The sequence below is a fragment of the Miniopterus natalensis genome, chromosome 12, assembly GCF_054644295.1.
Source record: "Miniopterus natalensis isolate mMinNat1 chromosome 12, mMinNat1.hap1, whole genome shotgun sequence".
NCBI lineage: Eukaryota > Metazoa > Chordata > Mammalia > Chiroptera > Miniopteridae > Miniopterus > Miniopterus natalensis.
The window spans coordinates 56,556,543-56,583,741 of record NC_142092.1 but is presented as its reverse complement, the minus strand read 5'-3'; the positions used below and the strand labels follow the sequence as shown (position 1 = coordinate 56,583,741).

Genomic DNA, 27,199 nt, shown 5'->3' with positions numbered 1-27,199 from the left:
AGGGACTTTCTTAATATTTCCTACCTTGATGAAAATATGCCACGCTATTTATATTTAGAGACTTGAAATGCGTAGCGTTATATAACTGCAGCTGATGTGTCTGACTGCATCCCAAAGTGGTGTCCACTAGGTGGCAAGCTTGGGTGCACCGTTACGACGGTGTCTGTACCCTTTCAGGCCCTTCCCTTCCTATCTTCATCAAACACTTTAATAGTAATTTGTAAAAGCAAAGCTAAAAATAATGAAAACACAACTCAGTTTAAAAGAACACATGGAACATAAAATTCTAAATAAAATAAAACCTAAAAACCTGTAGGGTGCTCTTAACTTTCATAAATGCTTTCTTAATAGTTTTGTAGTCTGCTAGACGAAGGGAGAGAATCCAGGTGCTGCGCCTTCACCAGGAGGAGCCAGAGAGCTCATTGATCACCTCCATTTACTTTCTAATGGACATAAGAGGCAGTGTGTGTGTGTGTGTGTGTAACCTCACAGTTTCCCTGTACTTGTTTTCTGTCCTTTAACTTCTCCCATTTCTCCTGTAGTAAATGGCATTAGAAAATCTCAAAAGGGCTCTGTCAAATGAGCAACTGTAAACTATGGGGTAGGGAAAAAAGGAAACATTGAGGATGCTCTGTCCTACAGTAAAACTGGTGACACAATAGCTGGTCAGAAGTAACAAGTCATGGTAATAACGAGGCCACAAAAACGGAGGTACACATACACCTAGAGGTACTGGTGATGATCTGCTTCTTAGGCTAAGTGAGCACATGCGTGTTTTATTTTATTGTAATTTATACTTTGTGTACGTGTGTGAATATGTACTCAGTGTGTATGTGTTTAAATAAATGTTTCCTTAAAAAAAGGTTTCCTGCATCTCCTGGCCCCTTTATGTCAGGAGCCCCAGCTGTCCTGGAAACACCCCCCCCAACCATGGGGTTCCCCAGCAGATCTCAGAGTGAGAGGGATGCCCAACCTGGGCTCCCATCTCAGAAGACTTATGAATATATTTTTCAAAGGCCCACAGCTGTGGGCAGTGCTTTCTATCCTCTAGTTAGTAGGCACCCGTGGGTCAGCCCGGTACCCTGACTAGTGTACAGTGTTTTCCTCTTTCTCGGGGGAAGTAGCTTCTGACTTCCAAACAGCTCACATAGGAACACACTTGCTGTTCAAAGATAGGGGCCTATCCAACATGTCGTTTCAAATATTAAACCCCAAATTCTAGGTATAAACTCCTATACAACCTGGGTAGAGGACTGGGGATCAGGATGCCAGTGAAACAAGGGTGCTAGAATTTGGCCCTCAAAGGGCACATTGGGCAAAGGCGGTGAATTCCGGAGTCATTACATTAGGAACAGATGGACCTCTACAGATAGTGGCTGATTTTATTATATCATTTCAGAAGAATAACTCACAGAGGGGCCAGAAAGCTTTGGAGGTATACAACTGGGCTCTGGCAAAATGCCGAGGTCCTTACGTCCTTCTGGGACCCCGCTCTGCCCCCCTCGCCCAGGTTCCCAGCTGACTGCCTGCTCCGAGCTGAACGCACATGCTCGCAGTAGCGTGCTTGCAGTTAGTTCTTAATAAATTTTAAGTGTGCACTGCAAATGGTTAGATAAAATCTTATTACAGGTGTTTTGTTATGCTTCCCATTACTGTCGGATTTCCTCATAATGAACCTAATCTTTCCTCTTAATCTTTTTATTGTCACAGAAGAATAGCACGAGCCTGAAGTCATTAAAGCCAGACAAGTCCGACTCTGAGGTAAGACCTTATCTGTGATCACAGTCTTACTTCTACTCTCCCTTTGACATCAATGATAACAGAATCGTGGTGATTAAAATGTTTTCTCCGTGTTTTGTAGGAGAAAGCCAAGATTGCAAAGCTTGGGCTTAAGCTGGGTTTGCTCACCTCCGATGCCAACTGCGAGATCGAGAAGTGGGAGAATCAGGAGAATGAGATTGTTCGATACGCACGGAGCATGTCCAGCTCGGCCTACTCGCTGTATTTATTCACCAGGTAAATACAGCTCGAGCTTTTAAAATCGATTTAATATCTAGTGTAGAGAAAAAGTGCCATGTTAAGTCACTGATAGGTTAAAGTCAGTTTCGTATACATGGTAAAAAGCCTATATATGTCATTCTTATGTCAATTAAGTGAATGCAACAAGAAGACATTTAATTAAGATTTAGATGTAGAAGGGATCCTCTTCTAGGTTTGTATCCTATTTTTGGAATTTTGAAATAATTTTGCAATCTGCTTTTTTTCATTCTGTACATCAGTGTCTCTCCCAGCCCAGCATCAGTAGTTTAGAAAACATGCCTTTTGAATCTTTATACAATTGGTTGATTAGACACAGATCAGACAATAGAGCCATTAGGCCCAGGACCTCAATAGAGTCCCAAATCTCTGTGAATCAATATTTATTATGTATCATAGATTTTCCCTAATTTTGCAATTGTCTGACCTACATTCTTTGTCTTGTCCACATCATAAGACTCTGATTAAATGCCTTGTTGAAGTGAATGTTGATCACATTCCAAAATCTTCCATTAAAAATAATCTCTCTCTATGGTATAGTAATGAATATATAGATATGTCATAAATAGTAATGATTATGTATATATGTATGGTAATTCCATGTTGCTAAATATCAGTTATCTGCTCATAAATCTGTCCTACAATATTCTTAAGGAATGACTTCAAACTTTCCACTAATTTTCTGAAATCTATCTTTTTCATTTTTGAAAACCTGGAAAATACTAGATATATCCAATGTTATGGCCCCTCTTTTACTCATTTTGAGTTTGAAAATATTATCAGCAGTGGTTCACATCTGCAAGTTGGTTCAGTATTCTGAAATGTGATCCATTTGACCTGGAATCTTAAGCTCGATTCAAGTAGGTAGGATCTTTACAACTGTGTGGACATGGGGGCTGAATAAATAGCACCATTTCCCTACCTAGCTTCTGAACAAAATGAAAAAATAAGCAAAAGAATAGACAGATGGGGGTCAGTCACATTTATACTGAGAAAGCTGATATTGTACAATGTCAGTTCATATCCACAGGCTGGTAGGTTTTTACAAATGATCTCTAGAATTAAGTAATCTTACTCCACAGGGACAGAATGTGTCTCTTAAAACATCTGAAAGAGCAGGTAAATCCCAAAGGCAGCTTTACTTTCAAGAGAAAAAGAAAAGAAAGGGCTACTATATTTTCACAAAGTCACCGGAAAGACTGAGAAAGTAGATAAACGTCCACCTCTTCCATGGGGTGGGGTGAGGGAGAGAGCAGAGGGGGGATGCTGTGCTGGTGGGAGGAAGATGGGGACTTCGCTTTCGTTTGGAAGAAGCACCATTTCCCTCTCGAGGGTGTCTCCTGCCTCTCCAGGATAAACCGTTCTTCTGGAGGGTGAAGGAGAAATGCTAGTTGAGCGGTTTTTCTGTGTGGAGCAGTCATTTGTTGACACCTTACCGTATTTTCCATCATTGGTGATCTTTCCTCTTTGGTGGTTTCCTTCCTTTGTTCTTAAATTGTTTGAGCAGCTTCTCCTGGGATTAAGTGTTTCCAACACTAACTTTGACCTCCTTTCTTAGTTTATATCTTTTAAAAATCTGATGAGTCAAGTCCACAAACGAAAGTAAAATGGAACTCCTTTGTTTTCGCACAAGAAACTGTGCAGAGATTAATTGAAGTAACAAAGATCTTTAGTTTTGGCTGAAATCATGCTAGTTACCTCCTGGTGATAAAAATCAGATCTTTATTTTGACTGATAGAAACTGGAGAAATGCATTATTACTTAATGAATATAATCTGATATATAAAATCTTCCCAAACAAAAGTTTCATGAGTAGATTTTTTTCTGTTTGTAATTCCCCTTTTATTTCTTGTTTCTTATTTCAGAATATTTCAGGACAGTATGGTCCCCATTTTTGGCTTTGTTAGGGATGACATGCGCCCCACAGAGGTGGGAGGCTTGAAGGGTTGCGTTATGAGGGGTAGGAAAAACTAAAGTTCTGGGGAATGAGACTTGTTGCTAGAAGATGGTTATTGGACAGGAACACTGAATTTCAGGACAAGAAAATCGATTCTCTATGATGGATCACACCCTGTGCCATATCAGCAAGTCTTGGTAATAGAATTTGAAAACCTCTGTTTTTTTCTCCAACAATATTTCCTGTTTCCCTTAAGACTGTGATTTATCAGCCTCATAGAGTTGCTTCTTTCTGAGACGCATCTGTTGGCCTTTACAGTATCCGGTTTTGTAGTTTTCCTGGGTAATTTTATAGCTCTTCTTCCAGCTAGTGTTTGATGTTGTCTTAACAGTTAGTTTATATACATTTCTTAATAATTTATGTTTAATTAATTACTCATATTTCTTAATAGTTTATGTATTTTAGATTTTATATTGCCTTATAGTTTAAAAAAAATTCAGTGTTACCAGTGCCTTATAGTTTTTAAAGTGGTTCCTACTTCATAATTTCATTTGTTCCTCACAACAGTATGTCAGAGGACAGGAAAAATTTGCTCACATCTCATAGTTGTTAAGAGGCAGAGTGGGCTGCTACTGGATTTCAGATCTCCTGATTCATGCCTAGTCCTGATTCAGGCATTCGGCGGCTCTTTGTGGTCATTCACTGTTCATTTTAGGGCCTAATTCTCGGTGGTTTCAGTCTGATACTCCCTAACCTTCTGATGAGAGGTACACAAATATTATTACAACTATTTTATAGACTCAGAATTGAAACTTAAGTGACACCCTCTTCCCGCCAGAGCTGAAAATGGATTCAGAAATGAGAATTTCCTGACTTTCAGTCTGATCCTCGCCTTTCGGTTAAGACATATTATCAGATTTTATATGTTTAATTTATGAAGCAAAATGGAAAAGGTTAAACAGGAAAAGTAAAACTTAAATATAACTTGTTGGTTTTAAATTTCTTTACATTGTAAAATTAAGATGTATGATGTTTACTTAAAGATTTTAAAAGTGCCCAAGAAGTAATAATTAAAGTTGCTTTAAGGCTACAAGCACAATATTATTAATCTATTCAATATTCTTCCAAAATTGGGGTCTCTTAATATACAAAATGCTCTAAAATTTTAATATTGCAAAACCAATTTCTAGGCAATAACTTCTCCTTACCTTCTTAATAATTCATTTATTTCAGGGGAGAGGGGCCACTGAAAACTTCTCAGGATTTAATTCATCAACTAGAGGTATGTTTTATTTCCATTTTATGCTACTACTTCAATTCTGGGATAAAAGTGGGTAATAACTAATTTCTAAATGATTGGTATTAGTTTGTGTGCTTACCTGTGCGCACACGTGTAATATAGAGAGTGGAAGAAAAGTCGAGGGCTTGCCGTAGCATTTTATGGAGCTTTTTTTGGTTATCTTATTGGAAAACACACACCTTAAATATAATAGGGATAAAGTAGAATGGGCTTTGATAGTCAATAGATGAAATAATAAGTTTCCTGTTTTCCCAAGTAGGCGAAGCTATCCTGTCAGCAGATGCATGTCTCTTACTCTTGCCTGAATGCTGGGAGGCTCTTTGGCCTCTTCATCAGAATTGGATGAATGCTAGTGATTAAATGAGATAACACATAAGAAAGCATCGGTCATAGGCATGAGACCGTTAGAGGGTACTCAGTACGTTAGTTTCCCCCCCCACCCCCATATTCCTGATGATTTGGGGCATCCAGGGGGAGACACTGACACCCACCCACGTGCCCGTGTGTAATGGAACTGCACGTAGGCCCATTTCAATTCTCGCCTCTTAGTTAGACGCTTTGGATTGACAAGCAGGTGGCAAGATTCCTTTTTACCTTCCCTGACTCTCGTGTTAGTCTGTTTGTCTCTCCAGAACCAAGAGCATTCCTGAATTTGAAATTTCCGTCCCTGGATCGCCTTTGTGCAGTTCTCTTTGGCTTTCCCATGCTGCCCCCTGAGCTTCCTCAGGAACGGGATTGCAGCTGGAGAGGATGTTTGTCAGCAGAGTCAGAAGAATTGTAGAAAATATACAGTTTTAAATTTTTCTGTAAAGTTGACTATAAACGAGCTTTTTCTCTTAAAACAGTTGGAATGAATTCTGGATTCATTCCATTCAGTTTGGCCCATGTCATTCCAAGTCACACCACACCATAGGGGGTGTTTCACCACTGAAGATCCACTACTCACCTTCCTGTGTGAGCGTGTTCATTACACTGATGTCTGCTGAGTGGTCTACAAACTTTCTAATGGGGGGAGATAGAGAGTAAAAAATATATAATGCCCATGCGTAAGTACTTAGAGATAAAACATGTAGGCCAAGAGGAGAGAGATGATAGAGGGGCGGTCAGGAAAGAGCTTTCTAAGGAGGTAACATTTGCACAGAGATATAAACTAAGTGAGAGAGTGAGCTGGATGGATATTTGGGTTGACAATTTTGGGCAGACTCTGTAACTATGAGGTGTGAGGCTAGGCTGGGGAGTCTGAAGACCAATAAGAAGGCAAGTGTAGATGCCAGGAATGAGCCAGAAGGAGCGTGGTAACGTGGCATCTCTGTAAAAACTTTGTATCTCCAAGTATGATGGAAAACCCATTGAGGGTTTCGAGGGGCAGTACACTGGTCTGACTTATGTTTTAAGAGGTTTTAAACTTGACCAACAGGGTAAATGGTAGTGCCATTTACTGAGATAGGGGACACTAAGGGACAGCACCGGATCTAGAAGGTGGAAATCAGGCATTGATTAGCTCAAGTGGAATATGCAAGACTGGTGTCAGGGTAGCTTAGGAACGGGGAGAGAGGTTTGGGAATGGTCAGCTTTGAGGTGGTTTTAAAACCGTGACGCTGTGAGACATATGGATTTTGCCCCCGAGGGGTTTCCAGGCTAGAAGGGAAGAGAAGATACTGAAACAGAAAGTGGTAACGTGGAGTGATGAGGAATTTGTGGGTGAGTGAGTCACTCTGTTTGGTTAGGAGCTAGGTGTAAAACTCACTGGTTTTCCTTTAAAAGACAGGGAAGGGTGCAGAGGACGATTTGACCTTGAGATTGGTTTATACAACGAGAGCAAGGTGTTATGGCTCTTGGGCAGTGGACTAACGTTATCCCTAAAATTATTGCCTCATTCATATTCTTCATCTAATTTATTACCAAAACCTGTTTTTTCCCTTCACAAATCATTCTCAGATTCCCTGTTCACTTCATTTTTACTGCTGCCACCTAAAGCCAAGTTTTCATTCCTCTCCTCCCCTGGAATCTTTCACTTATCCGGAATATTCTTGTCAGTCCAACTCATCCGTCTCTGCCCTTTCCCATCACCCTGTTCCCCTGCTGAACTGCCAAGCGTGCGAAGACTCAAAACCCAATCTGCGTCGCTCCTCTCAAGGGGCCGGCTAAGGAACGTGCGTGGGTGACAAAGTCTGTCCTGCTTAGCTGGAAGGAGGAAGTTCTAACCCTTTGGAGCTCGTGTTCTAAGATTCATCACCCTTTTATAACTGGGAATATTACAAGATGAGCTTCGGATCCCTTCAGAAGCTCAGACATAATTTATGTGGCTAAGTATGATATACTTAGCCACATAAATTATGGACACCTGCACACCTCTAATTACTCAGAGACCCTCCTCAGGGATTGATGCTGCAGCTGGTTGGGGAAGCCGCCTCGGAATACTGTTAAAATCTTGTGTTTTCCTGGGTACAACAAAATATGTAGGTGTTCCATGGCAGACCTTTATCTTTAGGCTTCAGCTTTTATATTATCTGTGCGTATTTTTCCTACCAACTATCCAGATGACCTACATCTAAAGTAATGGCTTTTTTCTTTCCGCCAGGTTTTTGCTGAAGAGGGCTTGAAGGTTGCTTCAAGTGCACAAGCTTTCTCAAAACAGGTAAGGCAGGCCTACCTGCCTGGTGGTGGTGGTGGTGTCATGGGCACCCGCTTTGGGGGATATGTTATTAAGGTGTAAAGGTATTTAAAGTTTAAAGATAGAGTTTTGTTGGAGTTGTTATAAGTTCCTAAATTATATTTCAGCTGAAAGATGATGACAAGCTCATGCTTCTCCTGGAAATAAACAAGCTAAGTCCTCTTTGCCACCAGCTCCAGACAATAACTAAGACTCCTTTGCAGAGTCAAGTGTTTCTGAAGGTAAAAGTGAGGGTGGGTTATCCAGGTAGGCTCTTGAGGGATTTTGACACTTTATCACGTTAGCTTCCAGCCTCTTTCCTTTAAATAAAGGGCTAATAACCACAGAAGAGCAACTTATTTCCATTTTTTGGTGCCATGACTACAAGAGTCACTATCTGCAGTTACAAATGACCCCAGGGAGCAGTAGCTTCACCAAATAAATTGGCTTTTTGACATGATTAATTCCATAGCATGAAGCAGCTTCCCTTAAATGCCAGTGTCGTCACATGACTGACTAGGGCACAGACTCCTCAGAGAATGGGCTCTATTCATAGGGAATTGGAGAGCAACAAAGCAGAGTGCGAGGAATCACAAAATAGGGCTTTCACTGCCACTATCTGAAGTACTTAGAGAAGCCCCAAAACAGCCTGAAGTAGAATGGGTTGATTTTCCATCTGTTCTTCTTGGGAATTCATGAACTAGGCGTGAGACCCGGCAGCAATCCCTGCATCTGTGTTCTGGGGCCCAAGGTTATCAAGCCAGCTCATGTGTTCTAATCCATATACCCTTTGAGATCCCTTAGAGTTTCATAATGGAGAATTGTTATCATTTTAAAATTGAATAATGATAAAGTCTTTTGAAGTACCCCTTGCAAAGGAGTTTAATTTGCTCATTTTTTGTCACTATAGGTTGATAAATGTATTACAAAGACAAGATCTATGATGGCTATTTTGGTCCAGCTTCTCTCACTTTGCTTTAAACTGCAGAAGAAGGTGAGACCGTTTTCTATCCTACACTCACATTTTAAAATCTAAAAGACAATGTAAAAGAAAATAGTTATTTAATTTTGCAATCTTTGAGAATAAAGCAGAAATTGTCTTCTTTCCAGCTTCAGATGGAAAACAACAGATGGGCCTCAGTCACAAATAAAGACTCCTTGGATGGTAAAACTTGAGAAGTTTCTGAGGGCAGATCTCCGGAACACCATATGGCAAAGCTGACATTTTTAAAAGCAAAGATCCTTTATATTTTTTGAAATTCAATAATTTTATAAAGAAAACACTGAAATCCTGCTTTATTTTCTGATCATGAAACTGGATTGTTGCTTTTTGACAGCTAATAAATGCTATGGTAGTTGCTAGAATTCTAATTGCAGTGTGATTTTAAAATGAGACATTGCCACCAATATTGTTCTTTAAAAGTCAAGCCAAATATCCCAACTGTCTTAATGACAGTTTAATCCAAAGAAGCTATTTTGAATGTATGCTCACCTTTGGCATATTTACCTTCCCCTCTTCCGTCTTTTATTTAAGCTTATCACCTAGAACACTAATTTTCAGCAGAAAATACTCAGTAGTCTGGTTGAAAGCAGTTTTCCTTAAGCCTGTGGACTCTTCAATCCCTCTGTCCAAGTGTGACCTGGCCTCTTGGCCACCCACTGTCATAGATCATCCATGCAAATTGCACACATCTGTTTTCTAACAAGCATTTCACATAGTGCAGGCCATCTGTTGTGATGCAGATCCCTCTCCCATCCCCAAAAGCAGGGTCATGGAGCTCACTCCAAGGAACCCTGGAGGAACTCACTAGGAGATGGCTTTTAGTTGTAGTTCTAGCAAGAGCTGGCCTGTCTGCCCTGAACACTAGCTGGAATCCTAAACCTAACTTACTGGCTTCAAAAAAGTAGTTTTTGAACTGTCTTCAGTAGTGACTGATGGAATGGAAGATGGAAGACAGAAAATGATAGAACTAAGAAGCTGTTTAAAATAAATTTTGAATAATCGTACATTTTATATATGTGCCTTTGGAATGTTCATTTTAAAACAAATAAACATCTTTATTCTTTTTAATTTCACGGTTTAAAGCTTTTGTTTTTGTGAGCGGGGATTTGATGCAAAGATCTGGTTTCTAGGTCCTGCCCTTATGATACAGTACAGTTAACTTTGGACTCCTTTGATAGTGCTTGTATCCCAGTGCTTTGAAATCTAACAGGACACGTCAATTGCCAAATGGCTATAGTTACGCAAGCTTGTCTGATGACTCTTATCTGGGTCAACCATCACAATATGCACAAGATTCCCAAAGACCCACAGTACGACCAGTTAGGTAGTCAGTATTTTATTGAAGGAAACTTGAATTGTATAGGCGTCAGGGGGAAATGGGTCGCACTCAGTTTGGTTAATGATCTTTATGAAATACTCCCTTATAAAAACCATTTATTCCCTGAAACCAAAATATTCTTTTAAATTGCAGTAGAGATAATGGTGAATGATGTGAGGCAATGTTATATGTAAAATAGATAAATTTGTTTACTATCTGTAGTAGCTTTGTTTTATGACGTCCTTGGGAATCATTGCGCTGCTCAAACTGGGGGCCTGCTGGTTTTTGCTATACTCTCAGTCCACAGCACTGTCAGTGTAGTTTGTAGTTACTACCTGTATCATGTCTGGTGCACATACCTGCGGACAGTCATGCTGGCACTGAAGAAGTTTTTGTGAGTCAAAAATAATTTTTAAATTTTATTTACAACATACTTTTACATACCTGAAATGAGAATATTCTCTTATTTAACTGCAGGTGGGAGTGGGGAAGGGATAACATGACTTCTGCGTCGTAAGACAGGGAACTAAAGGAATTTACATGCCAAGTGATTTCTTCCATATTAAACAATTGATTTAAAAACAGATATTTAAATGTACATGTGTTATAGCCCTTAAAAAAATAACAATTTTTAAAGTCTTTTATTTAAAATTCAGTGTAAATATACAGTCTTAAACCATAAATTCAGTGTTTTTTCAGTTCAAATGTGAAAACTTTTGTTCTATTCAAAGGCCTCTGTGTCTCTGAATTATAGCAACTTCTCCTTTGCTCATTACCCTGTAACTCGTGTGAGACTGAGGGACTGTACTGTTTGTACTGCATTATAATACTTCCATAAGTTAGGAAAGCCCTTTGTAGTTTTCAAAGCCTTTTCATGCTGTCCCTCATAAGAAGCCGCAGTGTCAGAGTTCTGCTTTCAGAGAGGAAGGCCATCCAGCAGCTTAAGGACCAGGGAAGGTACACGCCACTCACTGCCTCTCCCCTATGACCTAGAAAGGAGTTGGGGCAGAAGCGGTGGGACTAGACTTTTGATAGTGCCACACTGAAGCAGACCGGGTAAGAAAGGCCAGCTGTTGTTTCTTTTACCATCAAACTGATGGAAGTTTGAGCAAAAACAATCATGCCATAACATTCAAACAGAAGTATGTCAAAATGTAGTATTTACTAATGAGTTACAGGATGATGGATAAATTATTTTTACTTGCTACTTAAAGCTTTTGTCTTTTCCAAATTTTCCAAACTGTGCCCCCTGATAATGAAAGGGAAGAGGTAATTAACTGATGGACATTTTCACTTTCCTCTGAGAGGCAGCCATTGTTGTTATCATACAGTACAGTCCTGGAATTAGTGTTTTGAAAACTCTGGGCCAGGCACCAACATATGTTTGTTTTAATCAGAAAAATATCCCTTGCTTGTCAGTTTTGAGGAAGAGAAAAGCAAAAGAAGAGCAGAGTGAGTCTATGCAGGTCAGATCTGGGAGGCTAAAGACAAAATGAGAACCCAGGCTTGTTATGCAAGAGAAAGAACCCCACGCTTCCTTGCGGACGGCTGGCTGTGAAGTATGCTTCTGCCATATGCTGGGACTTCTTTAGTGCGCTGATCGAATGCCGCATTGCTTTTCATTCCATCTTAGTCCTCATGACGTGGCAGCTGTGGCGTTACTGCGTTTTACCACAACTTCTTCATATTGTTTTTGTGTCAGTAACCCTTCTGTTATGCTTTTACTTTCTTCAAATTTGGGCAACACAACTGCAATGTAACCTTCAGTGGATGGCTAGAAAGGAAATGGAACATTCAGTACTGTCAAATGACCACAATCAGATGAAAAGTATGTGGATGGGATCATACTCCACCCCCAACCCCCTTCTTACCTTCTCTTGAAGAATAGAAGGCCTATGGAGGATATTTTCATTCACTTCCATCAACCGTCCTCTAACACAACTATTGAAAAAAGAACTGTTTTGAAGAAAAATAATACCTCCCTTTTTTCCTCCTAAATTGAGGTTAAAAAGTAACTCACCTAGATACGGTATATTCTTCCCCATCTGAGCAGTAAATCTTACACAGAGGTGCGAGTTCTGTTAGAAACTGTGCCCCCTGATAATGAAAGGGAAGAGGTAATTAACTGATGGACATTTTCACTTTCCTCTGAGAGGCAGCCATTGTTGTTATCATACAGTACAGTCCTGGAATTAGTGTTTTGAAAACTCTGGGCCAGGCACCAACATATGTTCTAGGGGGAAAAGCAAACTAAGACACATATGATAATAGCTAGTTTAAAAATTAAGAATATATTTTATTAACTTTAAATGAGAAAGCTGCATATAGCCAAGTATAAAGATTTCAATAAAGAAAGTTCATCAATAAGCAATAGAATATTCAACATGATAGAGTGTGACAGCAATACTGTGCAAAGTTAATTTCATTAAGATTCCTATCTTCTCTAAGACTTTTTGAAAAAGGGATTTTTTTTTAATTAAAAAGAAATGAACTTTGAGGAAAATTTGGAAAACAGAAAAGTTTCGAGTAGCAAGTAAGAATCATTTACCCATTATCCTATAACCCAGAAGTAAATACAACATTTTGACGTATATCTGTTAGAATGCCATGGCACATTATTGTTTCATGTATTCCACTCTATGGATATATCTGGGGAGTCTGACAAAAATCTACGAGGAGTGAAGAAAAATCAATACTCACAAGTCATGTTATTAGGGGATTTCAGGCCTACAAAGGGAGTATAAACAAGGGTCTCCTAGAACAGTGAGGGTTATTAGCAGAAATTGTTAGTAGGAACTCAGTAAATGAAGGACCCAAATCATCCTCCATGACGAATCTACTAAAAGTGATACCACCCTTTAATAAAATGTGTCCATCCTGCCCAGAGTTGTAGAGGGTAGAGAGAACATTTTGTACAGCTGAGCATTATGTGGAAGTAGAGGGTGTGGCTATATGAGCATGAAACGCAATGGAAAATGATAAGGAGGAAACACTGTATATTTTTTCAGATTGAATTTTTTCACTACCTCAGGAAATATTTTTAGTTTTTATTTACATGTGGAAATATATGGTAAAGAGTTGATCACCTAAATTTTACAGAGCTCAAAATACTGGTTTAATAAAACTGGAAGAGACAAAATGTCTCATTATACTGTTATTAGTGTTGTCCTTTCAAAGGCCCACCTTCCCCATCCTCCATCCTGGGGATGACAGGGGTGGTGCTACAGAACCAGAAATGAGAGATCCTACACCGCCCGAAATACATTTTTTTGGTCTGGGACTTTCTCTAGGGTTAATGTCAAACGGCCAGGGAAGGGTGCTGAACATACATCACTGGATTCTAAAGACTGAGTGGACCTATCATTACTATGACATAGAGGACTTAAATAGAGAATTATAGGAACATACCCGTTTAAATTTCCCAGAGACCTTGTTCTGCAGTCTGCTACAGTTGGTACTGATTTGATAGGAAATGCTTTTAATTGTTTTTCCACTTTGAAGAACTGGATGAGATTCTGCTAACGTAATGACACATATTCTAGAAGGAGCAAAAATTGATCCTATATTATTGTCAGTATAATTCTTCCTTGTATAGCACAGTATTCCTACTGACAAAAGAATATATGAACTGAAATTTGTTTAGTCAAACTATCATATCCCTCATTTTCCTCTGGTTACTGTAGAAGGTAATGCAATAATAAAATAGGAGAAAATGGGATTTTATATCCCAGAGAAGAGAAGAGTACCAGGTCTTTAGGTAGCACTGAGGTGGAAGAGAGTAGTAAGGCTGCCTGTATGTACAGGATACCACCTAGGCCTCCACCCTAGCTTTCTCCATGGGCTCTGGTGAGTCAGTGGTTAAGCACAGGCTGGGTACTTCAGGCAGTAGCGGGCTGAGGGCATGGTGGTCCATTTGGATGTTTGGGTAATCAAGTTTGTTTAACGTGAGTAGGCACTGAAAGGCTCATTCTTGTCAACCAAACTTATATAATAAATAATACTATTTCAACACAGTGGAAGATAATCAGTTAATGAATATTTGTTCAATCCAAGACGATACCAGGCTACCATACCAGAAGAAGGTTTTTTAAAAATAATTTAAAATTCCCAATTTGCTTACCGGTTAGAGTGCTGCAGTATACAATGGTCCTCACAGGGTTTTCCTTTGACATCTAGAAGAATGAATGGGTCAGGTGGTAGGAAGTCAATATTTACTACCACTGTATAGCACTTTCTTTGGTCCATAGAGATAGTTAATTATGAAGATTGTACACATACTGATCATTTGTATCCCTTCAATGCTAAAAAAGATATACCTAAAAGGTTTCCTATAAAGAGACATGGCCCAGATGGAATCATTCCATTCATCATTGAAGTGATTTCCCTTCGCTCCATCTTGCTTTATCCTCACTTTAAAATGAGTACACATTATTTCTATTAGAAAAATGCAATTAGCAATGCATTCTTTATACAATACAGCAGTATATATTTTGTCGGTCAATTTTAGAGGGATCACCTCCTCCTAGTTTGCCTAGAACTGTCCTGATGTTAGGGCTGAAAACCCTCAGTCATTGGTAAACGGGAACAGTTAGTCATCCAAAATTTGGCTAGTAAAACCTATGCTACAATATTTTAAAAAGTGAGTACACCTGTTATCCCTGAATGAAAGGGAGCAAGTATGGGGTTAGAAGAATGTCCCCAGCGATGCTTCCACCACTGATATTTACTGGGTACACAAACAACACAAGAGAATACCTACTTATTAAGTGGCAGATGTATATAATACCTGCGGCTTCTCTTTCAGGAAAACTGTGGGATTCTGGCTCCCTCTCCCTCCCCCCACAGCCATGATCTCCTAAACCCTAAGGGACCCCTGGAGACTTGCAACCAGGGGAGCAATGGGCAGCGGCAGCTAGTCTGACCTGACCCTATCCCCAACGTCCCTTTTTCTCTGACTCCAGTAAGATGACAGCAGCCCCACCTAGGCTCAATTTTAACAATAAGGCTTCCAGAGAGTCAAAGCAGCCCCGCCTGCTCTCTCTCCCATTACTACTTCTATCCTAGGCCCTTCCTTGTTTCAGTGTCCCCAGCTTTAGTAAACCTCCTCCCTCTCTCTCTCTCTCTCTCTCTCTCTCTCTCTCTCTCTCTCTCTCTCTCTCTCTCCTCTCTCTCTCACACACACACACACACAGATTCTGCTTTCTAAATGCCTCTATTCTAACCCACCCTCTTCTCTCCATCCCTACAGCCTCTGCCTTAGTTACGACCTGATCACTTCAGTCATTTTATGTAGTGCCACTCCCTAGAGGACTGTGCCCCACTCCCTTAAGGTACTGCAGGAGACTGCAATCGGGCCCCTGCCTCCCTCGGGGCCTCGCCTTAGACTAGGGGACCTCACCTCAGACTAGGGGGCCTCGCCTTAGACTAGGGGACCTCACCTCAGACTAGGGGGCCTCGCCTTAGACTAGGGGACCTCACCTCAGACTAGGGGACCTCGCCTTAGACTAGGGGGCCTCACCTCAGACTACGGTCTTGCCGCAAGCAGCCCACCCAGGGATTCGCACAGCTCTCGCCAGCCCCAGGAAGCGCCCTGCTGCATTTCAGTCCTCCACGCCTTTGCAAATGCCCATTCCCTCCTGCTTGAAGGCAACAGAGAGGTCCAGTTCCTTCTAACGTGGGGGTGAAGGGCCGGGAGGGCGCGCGCGGCTTCTGATGGGTCACCGCAGTCCCTACGCCATCAGGCCAATGCGGCCGAGGAGAGACCGACCTAATTCCCCACTTACCCGCTTTGTACCAGCGAGTGAAGTAACGATCCACAAGCGATGGCACCTCGGACTCCGAGGCCCCCGGCTCGGTAGCCATGGCGACCCCGGGCGCCGCCACCTCCGCCCGCGGAGACGCCGGCGCTTCCTCCATGCTGGCCCAGGCGGGGGCTGTGCTTCCGGCGCGCGGCCAGCGGCTGGCGCACGCGCGCTGCGTACTGGCCCCGCAGGCTCCGCCCCTGACGCCAATCACCGGGCTTTGGGGCTGACGTCAACGTGGGGGATCAAATACAATAGTCTGGCCGCGAGGACAAAGCCTCTCTCTCTCTGACTGGAGCGGCCCGGGGAAACGCCGGTCACGCCCCCTCAGCCTCGTGACGTCTTTCCCGCGCCGCTCCGCTTGCGTCTGGCCTGCTCGCTCGCTCGTCGTCGTCCCACCCGCAGCCTCTCCGCCCGCTTCAGCCGCTACCTACCCCCGGGCTCGGGCGGCCCAGCGGCCCGGAGGCCTTGCGTGCGCCGCCACAGCGCGAGAGCTCGGGAGCCGCGGACCGAGAGGTGCGTGCGCGACCCCGGGGGCTCCCGAGGCCAGCTGCGCGCGGCCCGGGCGGCGAGGGTGGGCGCTCCTTTGTCTGGGGGGGAGCCCGGCGTCAGGTGAGCGTTCGGGGGACTCTTCCCGACCCGTGCTGAGGCCGGGAGCCCCCGAGCGCGCCACCTCTGCCTGCTGCAGGCGCAGGAATGGAGGGCAGCGTGACCACCGCTGCCCTCGAGCCTTAAGTTCTCGTTCTGCCGGCGTGTCTCCACCTGGGGCCATGGGGTGCGCGGGGGCTCTGCCCCCCAGCTGCACACTCACCCGGCCTGCTGAATCCTTGCAGGAGTGGCCAGTACCGCTGAAAGCGAATCAATTAGTGCGCGGTGGAAGGTGACGGTTAGGAGAGGTTCGAAAATTGTGGCGGTTCCCTTCTCGTGTCTGCGCCTTTGTCGTGGAGATGTTGTCCCCTGTGCTTCTCCACCTACTGTGGCATATTATGTGGTCCTCTCCACCGTTAAAGCTGTGACCTCCGTGGGGGCAGTGACTCTCAGTCATTTCTTGTCTTCAGATTTGAGCGCTTAGCAAGTGCTCATTCGGTGTTTGATGTGGGCCACAGACCAGATCGGGGATCGACTAGGCGCTTCCTGTGTAAAGGATTCAAGCTGTGTATTGACAGCCTCGGAGGCAACCAACGAAGAGTTTAACATGAAAAGTGTGAGCAGAAAGCAGGCAGACTGTTTTCAAGTTGGCAAACAGAGTAGAAATGCCAATGGCCCCAAATAGGGAAAACATTTGGGGGGAAAATAGCAAGTTCTTACTTCATTTTCCAGGTTTTATTTGACGTGTTTCTGAGACATTCCTGTGATAACATCAGGAGGTTGAAAATGTGGGTTTAGCGTCCAGGATAGGGAGGGTCAGGGCTAGACATTTACATCTCCGAAGCATATTAGTGATCTGCCTGGTACTTGTAGTCAGTGGTATGATAATTAGCTGAGAGACAGATGGGTAAAGGAGCAAGGGAAGAAAATGAAGAAGTTGTCAGAAATTTTGGAGAAGATCAGGAATGATCTCTGGTGTAGAGAGATGTTTACCACATGTAAAGGCTGAGAAAAGAATCATTGAGGGCTGGGAGTTGGAGATTGCACATGTAAAAGAAAGGGTCCTAGTAAGTTGTGCTGGGGAGTTTGGAGGGTACTCCTTTCCTATCCTTGCAGAGGCATGGGACACTCGAGAAGGTAAGGGAGTGAGGATGGTGGGTGTGAAAATTCAGAGAAGTTCTTTTTGAGACTGGGAAAGCTGGGGAGGGAGGAGATGAATGATGAGCTCACATTGGCGGGTGATTCTGGAAGGTCAGTGTTTTGAGAACTTAGGTTGTTTGCTGTATTTGTCAGTCAGGGTCCAGTTGGGGAAGTAGAAGCCGCATATTATTTGAACAAAATTTAATATGAGGGACTGGTTAAGTAGCTGTTGGAGCAACAAAAAGCAAAAGGGAACAGTGAAGTAGCATAAAAGGTAAACTGATGAAGTAGCTACAACACTTAGCGAGGGCTGGGTCTCAAAACAAGGGAAGCCCTTGGGATTATCACGGCCTAAACTTGGAGGAGAGGCATTGTAAAGCTGGAACTCAGACCTCTGGTGTCAGTACTTCCAGAATTCAGAGGAGGAGCCCTTGTGTTGTTGGATTTCAGAGGTCTGGAGAGGGTCTGCCTGGTTATTGCTGGTGTCTCTGGGGATTGGGTTGATGACGCTGGTCTTGGGAGTGCTAGAGACTGGGACTAAGGGCCCCTGCAAGGGGGAAGCCCCATTGCTGGAGTAGCAGTGATGGGAACAGTAAGATAACAGGAAATAGCCCCTTTCAGGTCTTCCTGCCTTTACCCTCCAGATTCTTATCTGTGGTCGTTCCATGGACCTCAGGGCACCACAGTTTATTGGTGAATAGAATCCAAGTTCATAGGGAGGGAAATGAAGAGAGAGATAAATATATATTTAAATGTTTTTTAAGAGGGAGAGGGAGAGAGAAACAGCAATGATGAGAGAGAGTCATTAATCGCCTGCCTCCTGCACACCCCCTGCTGGGGATGTATCCCGCAACCTGGGCATGTGCCCTGACCAGGAATTGAACCTTGATCTCCTGGATCATAGGTTGATGCTCAACTGCTGATCCACTCCAGCGGGGCTGAAGATATTTTGATCATCTGATCATGGCAGCAGTGACAGCATGATGATTAGGTAAAGGAGAATGAAAGACAGACAGGAAACTACACATTGGTCCTCTTCTTGCCTGTTCTTATCTCTTGCTACTGAAACGCCTGCTTATTCCCCTCTAGCCAGACATGCCAGGCATTCTCTCATCTCAAACCTACCCATATTTCACATCTACCCATCCTTTCAGATCTATACCAGATCTCTATGTTTAAACAAAGATAAAAAGATGTAATTTTTATAAGCTTTGAAAGGCCTAAACTTTCTGTATAGAATTGGATTTAAGTTTAAAACCTTCATGGTGTCCTCCTGTGGAGTGGCTCAGCAGTTGAGCATCAACTTAGGATCCAGGAGATCACAGTTAGATTCCTGGTCAGGGCACTTGCTGGGGCTGCAGGCTTGGTCCCCAGTAGGGGCGTGCAGGAGGCAGCCAATCAATGACTCTCTCATCATTGATGTTTCTCTCTCTCCATCTCCCTTCCTCTATCTGAAATCAATAAAGACATTAAAAAAAAAATAAAACCTTCATGATATAATACAGGTTCAAATAATTTCTATAAGTTCTTGAATATAAGTATCACTGAAGCTTATAAAACCATTGTTTGCCATGATTTTTTTCCTTGCTTCCTCCATGTATGGTTTTGCCTTTCTTTTGACTCACGTTGTATGTTTTATTATTCATATTACAGTTAACATTATCTGCTTATAGGAGAAGGATTAATGCAGCTTTTTCAATGGCAAATGTATGAAATGCCAAGATGAGAGAATTCACCTTAGAATATGGTGGCATTAAGGCCATTGTGGTCTGTATAATTGCAACCCCTAACATAACTTAGGGACTTCCAGTTATAAACTTTAAAGGGATGAGCATGTAAATACCCCACACATTAACATTTGTTTTTCTCCTACTTAGATAACACTGTGCATTACAGCAAATCTGATTTTGCCAGACTGAAGTAGGTTTCCTATTTATCATTCTTATCTCACCTTTCTATTGCACTGGTAAAAACCAGGCCAGGAAAGCTGAGTTACATGAAATAAATATATCAAGTCATCAAGCTCCCTATATGTTGGTCATCATTTTGAAGTGAACTGTTACAATTTTACAGGTCTTATTTTCCCCCTTAGAACAGTATATATTTATTTATTTATTTATTTATTTTTAAAATATATCTTTATTGATTTCAGAGAGAGGAAGGGAGAGGGAGAGAGATAGAAACATCAATGATGAGAGAGTCATTGATCCGCTGCAGCCCGCAATCCGGGCATGTGCCCTGACCGGGAATCGAACCCTGATCACCTGGATCCTAGGTCAACCCTCAACCGCTGAGCCACGCCCGGCCAGGCTATTTCTTTTTTTTTATTTTAATTTTAATGTTTTAATGAAAATGTCCCAATATATAAATAAAAGTACATAGTGATATTAAAGTAATTTTACTCCAGATTTTCTTCAAATATATATATATGGGTTTTACATGATTTTATATTATAAATCTATGTAGCTATAAAGTTATCCTCATAGTTAAAAATAAAATGTTTTTCCATTCATTTTGTTCAACTTTTCTGAGGAAAAACTGATGTTAAATCTTTTTTTCTCTTAGACGTGAGTGCTCCATCAAGGAATCTTTGTACTTTACTTTCAGGAATTGCTTCATCATGAGAAATCTGAAGTTACTTCGGACCCTGGAGTTCAGGGATATTCAGGCTCCTGGGACACCTCAGTGCTTTTCTTTCCGAACTGAGCAGGGCACAGTGCTCATTGGCTCAGAACATGGACTGATCGAAGTGGACCCTGTCACAAGAGAAGTGAGTTATTGATGGAGAATGCGAGCATTTGGCATGACCATTGACTTGTCTTTTTCTAAACTTGCTTCCTCCAGATAGTCTTTAAATCGTACTGAATTTCTGTACATCCAAGTAAGAGCTCCCTTTGCTTTATATTGATGTCATATTAGGTGTAACTTAAACAGTAATGTACCTTTAACTTTGCTATTTTAAATCTGAGTTGGCAAAACTCTGACCTTATATTTTGTGTTGGTGCCCTACGTTTTACCCTTTCTACCCTGTACTGTTTGCAACAGTGGTTCTGAACTGGGGATGCAAATGAAAATTGCCTTTTTAAAACTGTGCTTCAGCCTCCATCCCATACCAACTAAATCAGAATCTTCACTTCTGGATCTTGAGAGTATATTATATATATATACATATATATATGTATATATATATTTATATCGTGGGTCAAAAGTAGCTTTGTGGTTGTTTATATGGAAAACAATATAATAGTTAATAATAATACAAGAATAAATTCTGGATGGAAGAAAGAAGGCCAGAGACCACACAGAGACTGGAATAGGAAGGGTGGGTTGGAGAGGTACTTGGGGAGCTCTCAGGAGCCAGGGCCCAAGGGTGAGGACGGTTCCTGGGATAGGGGCTGGATGAGCCAGAGAACTGAACCAATGGACCCCAGGCGCCCACACAGCAACTAGGGGCCCGGCTTCCAGCAGCAAGAGAGCTGAGCGCCAGGCAACAGGCCGCCCACGTAGCAACCAGCGCCAGGCTTCTTAGCATAGGGAAGGAAAACCACTGGGACGGAAAGCCACTTTTTTTAAGGCCAAGCTCTCAGGAGTTCCCTTCCCAGTTATCCTAGGTTTTGGCAGAGGGAGGGCAGTGTGGACTGGAGGCCCCTGAGGAGAGATGAGGGTGGTGGTGAAAGGATTTGGGGAGAGTGGCAGGGAGGACAACTACCAGCTTACCTGTGCCTCATATTGCAGTGGCCATTGCTTCTGAGACACAAGCCCCTCCCAATAGTAGAAGCCTGGGGAAAGGCAAATACTCAGCCCCAGGGATACAGCTCACCCTAACCTAAGGAATCCTGCTGGCACCACCCTCTGGAATCCAGCACACCACATACTGCACCAGGACCAGAGCTGCGGAGGTAGCAATCTCAGGAAGGTGCAGTCTCAGGGAACATCAGTGGGTGGCTATGGGGCATGGACATTACCCCCACATTCTTAGGAAATTCGCTGGCAATTTCTTCTCACAGGAGAGCTGATAGAAACTCTTGGCTTCTAGTGAACCCAGCTGGCCTGCTTAAGAGGGACTGTGCCCTGCCTAAGAGGGATTCAGCCCTTCTGAGGACAAGGAATGGTCTGGGTATACACCCTCCATCTGCCTTAGAGCCCCATGCTGCTAATAAGCAGGCTTAAGAGCTCAGCTTGGTCCTTTCCACGGGCAGACAAGCCCAGTTAAGGCAGCCCGAAAGTGGTGGATCACTTGAAGCTTTGAACAGTGAGACAAGAGGCAAACTTGGACAGCTGCTGACATTTACTATCACAAAAGTACCTCCCAGGAGGCCCCAAAATCAGCATACAAACAGCCTCAGACAACACAAGAGCAAGATCCAAAGGGAAATCCTAGCAGGCACTAAAATCTGCTGAGGCGAACTTTACTTGGTGGTTGGTTTGTTTTCCCCCATTATATTTTTTCTTTTTTATTGCTTGGGCGTTATTATTTTTTTCTCTCTTGTTTCTTTCATATCTCTTATTTTCCTACTTTTACTCTATTTTTTCTTTTACTTTCTCTTCTTTTCACCTTTTCATAATACTTTTCTTTCTTTTCTTTTTACTGTTTCCCTTTTCATATTCTCTACTATTAATTTTTCACTCTCCCTTTTCAGAATTTTTTTCTTTCCCTTTTCTAGTATTTTAATTTTATTATCTTTTTCTCTTTTTTTATTGTTCTCTTTTCTCTTTCCTAGTTCTTTCTTCTTTTGGGGTTGTTTTTGCTGTTGTAGGGTTCTTTTGTATGTTTCCTGTTTTGTTTTGTTTTGTTTTGTTCTGTCACCACCTGTATAGCAGCTCATGTGATGTGTTTGGGGTTGAGCATCACAGCCAGCCTGAGAGGAGATCCTACCCAGGAAGGGAGCAAGAACAGTTAAGACCCAGTTACAACAGGAGAGCCCAAATAACCGACATTAGGATCACTCCTAGAGCATACAGCCCAGAAGTTTAAGGAAATCGCACCACTGGGTCCCACAGGACATTTACTACAAAAGGCCACCTCACAAGGACTTGGATTTATGGTCGATATATCTGATACATAGAAATAAACACAAAGATACAAGTAGAATGGAGAGACAAAGAAACAACCCCCAAATGAAAGGAAGAATCTCTAGAATCTCTAGTAAATGATCTGAATGAGACAGAGATAAGCAATTTATCATACATACAGTTCAGAATAATGGTTATAAAGATGCTCTAGAAACTTAGAACAACAAAAAGCTTAAAGGAAACTACATCAGCATGAAAAAGACTAAGAGATCATGAATAAGAACCAATTGGAAAGGAAGAATACTGTGTCTAATATCAAGAATACTCTGGAAGCGCCCTGGCCAGTGTGGTTCATGTTAGAGCATCAGGCACTGCACCAAAAAGTCGCAGGTTTGATTCCAGGTCAAAGGCACATACCTGGATTGAGGATTTGTTCCTTGATCGGGGAGGCACCAAAGGCAACCAATTGATGTGTCTCTCTCACATTGATGTTTCTCTCTTTCTCTATCCCTCCCTTCCACTCTCTCTAAAAATATATGGAAAAAGTATCCCCGGGTGAGGATTAACAACAACAAAAAGAACACACTGGAAGGAATTAAAATCAGGATTGATGAAGCAAAGGATCGAATCAGTGATTTGGAAGACAATGTAGAAAAGCTTGCTCAATTAGAGCAGCAAAAAATAAATAAAAACACTTAAAATGCATTAGGAGAATTAAGGGAACTTTGGACATGATGAAACAGAACAACATCCATATCATAGGGCTACCAGAGGGAGAAGAAAGTGAGGAAGGGGGTAGAAAACCTGTTTGAAGAAATAATGGCAGAAAACTTTCCTAAACTGGTGAAGGAAAAAGTTACACAAGTTAGGAAGCACAGAGTCCCAGTCAAGAGGAACCCAAAGAGACCCACAGTAAGACACATCATAATTATAATGACAGACATTAAAGACAGAGATTCTCAAGGGCTGCAAGAGAGAGATAGTTACCTACAAGGGAGCTCCCATAAGGCTGTCAGAAGATTTCTCAATAGAAGCACTACAGGCCAGAAGGGAATGGCATGAATTATTCAACGTTATGAAATGCAGGAATCTGAAAGCAACACTACTCTATTCAGCAAGGCTCTCCTTCACAATTGAAGGTGAAATACAGAGCTTGCCAGACAAAAAAAGGCCGAAGGAGTTTATTACCACCAAATCAGCATTGCAATAAATGCTAAAGGAACTGTTGTAAGAAGAAGAAAGAGAGAGAGGAACATAGGCATAAAGAATAAAATGGCAATAAGTACCTATTAATAATAACCTTAAAGATAATGAATTAAATGATCCAATCAAAAGACATAGGGTAGCTGAATGGATCAGAAAACATGACCCATATGTATGCTGACTACTGGAGACCCACCTCAGAACTAAAGACTTACACAGGTTGAAAGTGAAGGGATGGAAAAAAATTTTCTAAGCGAATGGAAACGAATAAAAGTGGGCATAGCAATACTTATATCTGACAAAATAGACTTTGAAACAAAGGCCATAACAAGAGACAATGAAGGTCACCACATAAGACTAAAGTGATTGTTCCAACAAGAGGATATAACCCTGGTAAACATTATGCACCCAATACAGGAGCAACTAAATATATTTTTAAAAATTGGAGACTGTAAGAGAGAGATAGCAATACAGTCATAGTAGGAGACTTTAACACCCCACTGACATCACTGGATGGATCTTCCAGACAAAAAATCAACATGGGAACAGTGACTTTAAACGACACACTAGATCAGCTGGATTTAATTGATATTTACAGAACATTTCATCCCAAAGCTGCAGAATATACATTCTTCTGAAGTGTACATGGAACATTCTTAAAGATAGACCACATGTTAGGATACAAAACAAGTCTCTACCAAGTTCAAGAAGATTGAAATTATATCAAGCATCTCAGATCACAATGGCATCAAGCTAGAAGTCTACAACTAAAAAACCAAAACACTCAAACGTATGAAGGCTAAATTGTATGTTGTTAAACAATAAATGGGTTACTAATGTGATCAAGGAAGAAATAAACTTCCTGGAAGCCAATGAAAATGAACACACAACAATGCAAAATCTGTGGGACACAGTGAAAGCATACCTGAGAGGGAAGTTCACAGCATTACAAGCCCCCCTCAAGAAATAAGAAAAAGCTCAAACAATCTAACCCTACAACTAAAAGTAGAAAGAGAACCACAAGAAAAGTCCAGAGGAAGTAGAAGGAAGGAAATTAAAGACATAGAGACCAAAAACCCCCCACAAAAAACAATACGAAAGATCAGTGAAACCGAGAGCTGGTGTTTCAAAAAGATAACAAGAATGATGAACCTTTAACATGGCTCCTCAAGAAACAAAGAGGACCCAAGTAAAATCGAAATGAAAGAAGCAAAGTAACTACTGACACATGTCACAGATATGCAAAGAATTCCAAGAAAATACTATGTACATCTGTGTGCCAACAAACTAGACAACCTGGGTAAAATTGACAAGTTCCCAGAAACATAAAGTCTTTCAAAACTCAATCAGGAGGAATCATAAAACCTGAATATGTTAATAACAGCTAATGAAATTGAAGCAGTAATCAAAAAACTAGCAAACAAAAGTGCTGGACTGGATGGATTCACAGGCAAGTTTTACTAAATATTCAAAGAACTAACACCTATCCTTTTCAAATTATTCCAAAAAAATTCAAGAGGAGGGAAGACTTCCAAGCTCTTTTTACGAGGCCAGCATTAGCCCAATTCCAAAGCCAGGTAAAGACACTACAAAGAAAGAAAATTACAGGCTAATATCCCTAATAAGTATAGATGCTAAAATCCTTGACAAAATATTAGCAAACCGGATACAGCAATATGTTAAAAAGATCATATACTGTGACCAATAGGATTCATTCCGGAAATGCAAGGCTGGTACAATATTCGCAAATCAGTAAGTGTGATGCATTACATAAACCAAATGAAGGATAAAAGTCATATGTTCATTTCAGTAGACTCAGAAAAAGCCTTTGACAAAATGAAGCACCCATTTTTGATAAAAACTCTCAGGTAAATGAAAATAGAGGGAGCATATCTCAACATTATAAAGGCCATACAGTGGAACCTCTGTTTTCTAATGTAATCTGTTCTGGAAGACCGTTCCGAAAACTGAGGGATCCACAGCCAACAGCTAGGCCTCAGGATCTTGCACTCAGCGGAAGCTGTGTGGCATGTTCAACTTCCAAGGCATGTTCGAAAACAAGCATTCCAGGTTTACAGCGTTCGTAAACCAGAGTGTTCGTCAACGGAGATATTTGAAAACCAAGGTACCACTGTATATGACAAACCTACAGCCAACATCATAGTGTGCAAAACTAAAAGTGTTTTCCTTAAAAACAGGAAAAGACAGGGTTGTCCACATTCACCACTTTTATTTAACATAGAACTGGAAGTCCTCGCCACAGTGATAAAACAAGAAGAAAAATTAAAAAGCATCCAAATTGGAAAGGAGGAAGTAAAACTGACATTATTTTCAGATGACATGATACTGTACATAGAAAACCCTAAAGATTCCACAAAAAAGCTACTAGATTTAATAAATGAATTCAGCAAAGTAGTAGGATACAAAATTAACACCCAGAAATTGATGGCATTTTTGTACACCAATAATGAACTCTGAGAAAGAGAAACTAAAAAAACAACCCCATTTACCATTGCAATGAAAAATAAGAAACCTAGGAATAAGAACATAAACTTAACCAAGGAGGTAGAAAACCTGTACTTGGAAAACTATAGGTCACTGAAAAGAGATACAGAGGAAGATATAAACAAGTGGAAGCATATACTGTATTCCTGGATTGGAAAAACTAACGTCATTAAAATGTTCATGCTACCCAAAGCAATATGTAGATTCATATCAATCCCTATTAAAATACCTTCAGCATATTTCACAGATCTACAACAAATATTCCAATAATTTATATGGAACCAAAAAAGACCTTGAATAGCCATAACAATCTTGGGACAAAGTTGGAGGGATCATAATACCAGATATTAAACTATATTACAAAGCCAGTGTAATCAAAACAGCTTGGTACTGGCACAAGAACAGGCATCTAGATCAATGGAACAGAGACCCCAGAAATCAACCCATGCCAATATGGTCAACTAATATTTGACAAAGGAGGCAAGAGTATACAATGGAGTAAAGACAGTCTCTGCAGTAAATAGTGTTGGGAAAATTGAACAGGTACATGTAAAAAAATGAAACTAGACCACCAACTTACACCATACACAAGAATAAATTCAAAATGTTTAAAAGACTTAGAAGTAATTCATAGGCAGTAAAATCTCAGACGTCTCACATAGCAGAATTTTGGAAGATAAATCTCCTAGGGCAAGGGAAACAAAGGGAAAAATAAGCAAACGAGACTACATCAAAGTAAAA

General features: G+C 41.4%; 3 protein-coding genes across 5 annotated transcripts in view; 2 read left to right on the top strand and 1 right to left on the bottom strand.

Moving 5' to 3' along the window:
* Positions 1–9,958, top strand: part of CTNNAL1 (catenin alpha like 1) — a 46,989-nt gene extending 37,031 nt beyond the window's left edge. Inside the window, exons 13-19 of the mRNA XM_087822808.1 lie at positions 1,711–1,761; positions 1,862–2,016; positions 5,168–5,216; positions 7,816–7,872; positions 8,016–8,129; positions 8,798–8,881; positions 8,998–9,958. Of these exons, the coding sequence (XP_087678934.1) occupies positions 1,711–1,761; positions 1,862–2,016; positions 5,168–5,216; positions 7,816–7,872; positions 8,016–8,129; positions 8,798–8,881; positions 8,998–9,063 (576 nt within the window). The 3' untranslated portion in view covers positions 9,064–9,958. The remainder of the gene's footprint in view (positions 1–1,710; positions 1,762–1,861; positions 2,017–5,167; positions 5,217–7,815; positions 7,873–8,015; positions 8,130–8,797; positions 8,882–8,997) is intronic.
* Positions 9,959–11,595: 1,637 nt separating this feature from the next.
* ABITRAM (actin binding transcription modulator) lies at positions 11,596–16,124 on the bottom strand. Of its 2 annotated transcripts, none has more exons than XM_016213744.2 (6): positions 15,992–16,124; positions 14,329–14,380; positions 13,617–13,746; positions 12,229–12,305; positions 12,080–12,149; positions 11,596–11,982 (listed from the first exon to the last, which is right to left on the bottom strand). In XM_016213744.2, exons 1-6 carry the CDS (start codon positions 16,122–16,124, stop codon positions 11,845–11,847), a joined length of 600 nt encoding a protein of 199 aa, XP_016069230.2. In that variant the 3' UTR covers positions 11,596–11,844. The 2 variants fall into 2 exon arrangements, with proteins under 2 accessions (XP_016069230.2, XP_016069231.1); XM_016213745.2 differs by having other exon boundaries at positions 12,080–12,140; positions 15,992–16,093.
* Positions 16,125–16,360: 236 nt separating this feature from the next.
* Positions 16,361–27,199, top strand: part of ELP1 (elongator acetyltransferase complex subunit 1) — a 55,534-nt gene continuing 44,695 nt past the window's right edge. The window contains exons 1-2 of one of the 2 annotated variants that reach the window (XM_016213726.2): positions 16,361–16,525; positions 20,345–20,507. In XM_016213726.2, coding sequence (XP_016069212.2) covers positions 20,358–20,507 — 150 coding nt within the window. In that variant the 5' untranslated portion in view covers positions 16,361–16,525; positions 20,345–20,357. The remainder of the gene's footprint in view (positions 16,526–20,344; positions 20,508–27,199) is intronic. The other variant, XM_016213727.2, reaches the window with a different exon arrangement.

Excerpts from the sequence above, each read along its gene's own strand:
- ABITRAM (XM_016213744.2), bottom strand. The coding sequence starts at position 16,124 with ATGGAGGAAGCGCCGGCGTCTCCGCGGGCGGAGGTGGCGGCGCCCGGG. Across the intron at positions 13,747-14,328 it reads ATACTGCAGCACTCTAACCG|AATATGTGTCATTACGTTAG; the intron begins GTAAGCAAATTG and ends TGCTCCTTCTAG. Across the intron at positions 12,150-12,228 it reads GAAGAATATACCGTATCTAG|TTGTGTTAGAGGACGGTTGA; the intron begins GTGAGTTACTTT and ends TTTTTTCAATAG.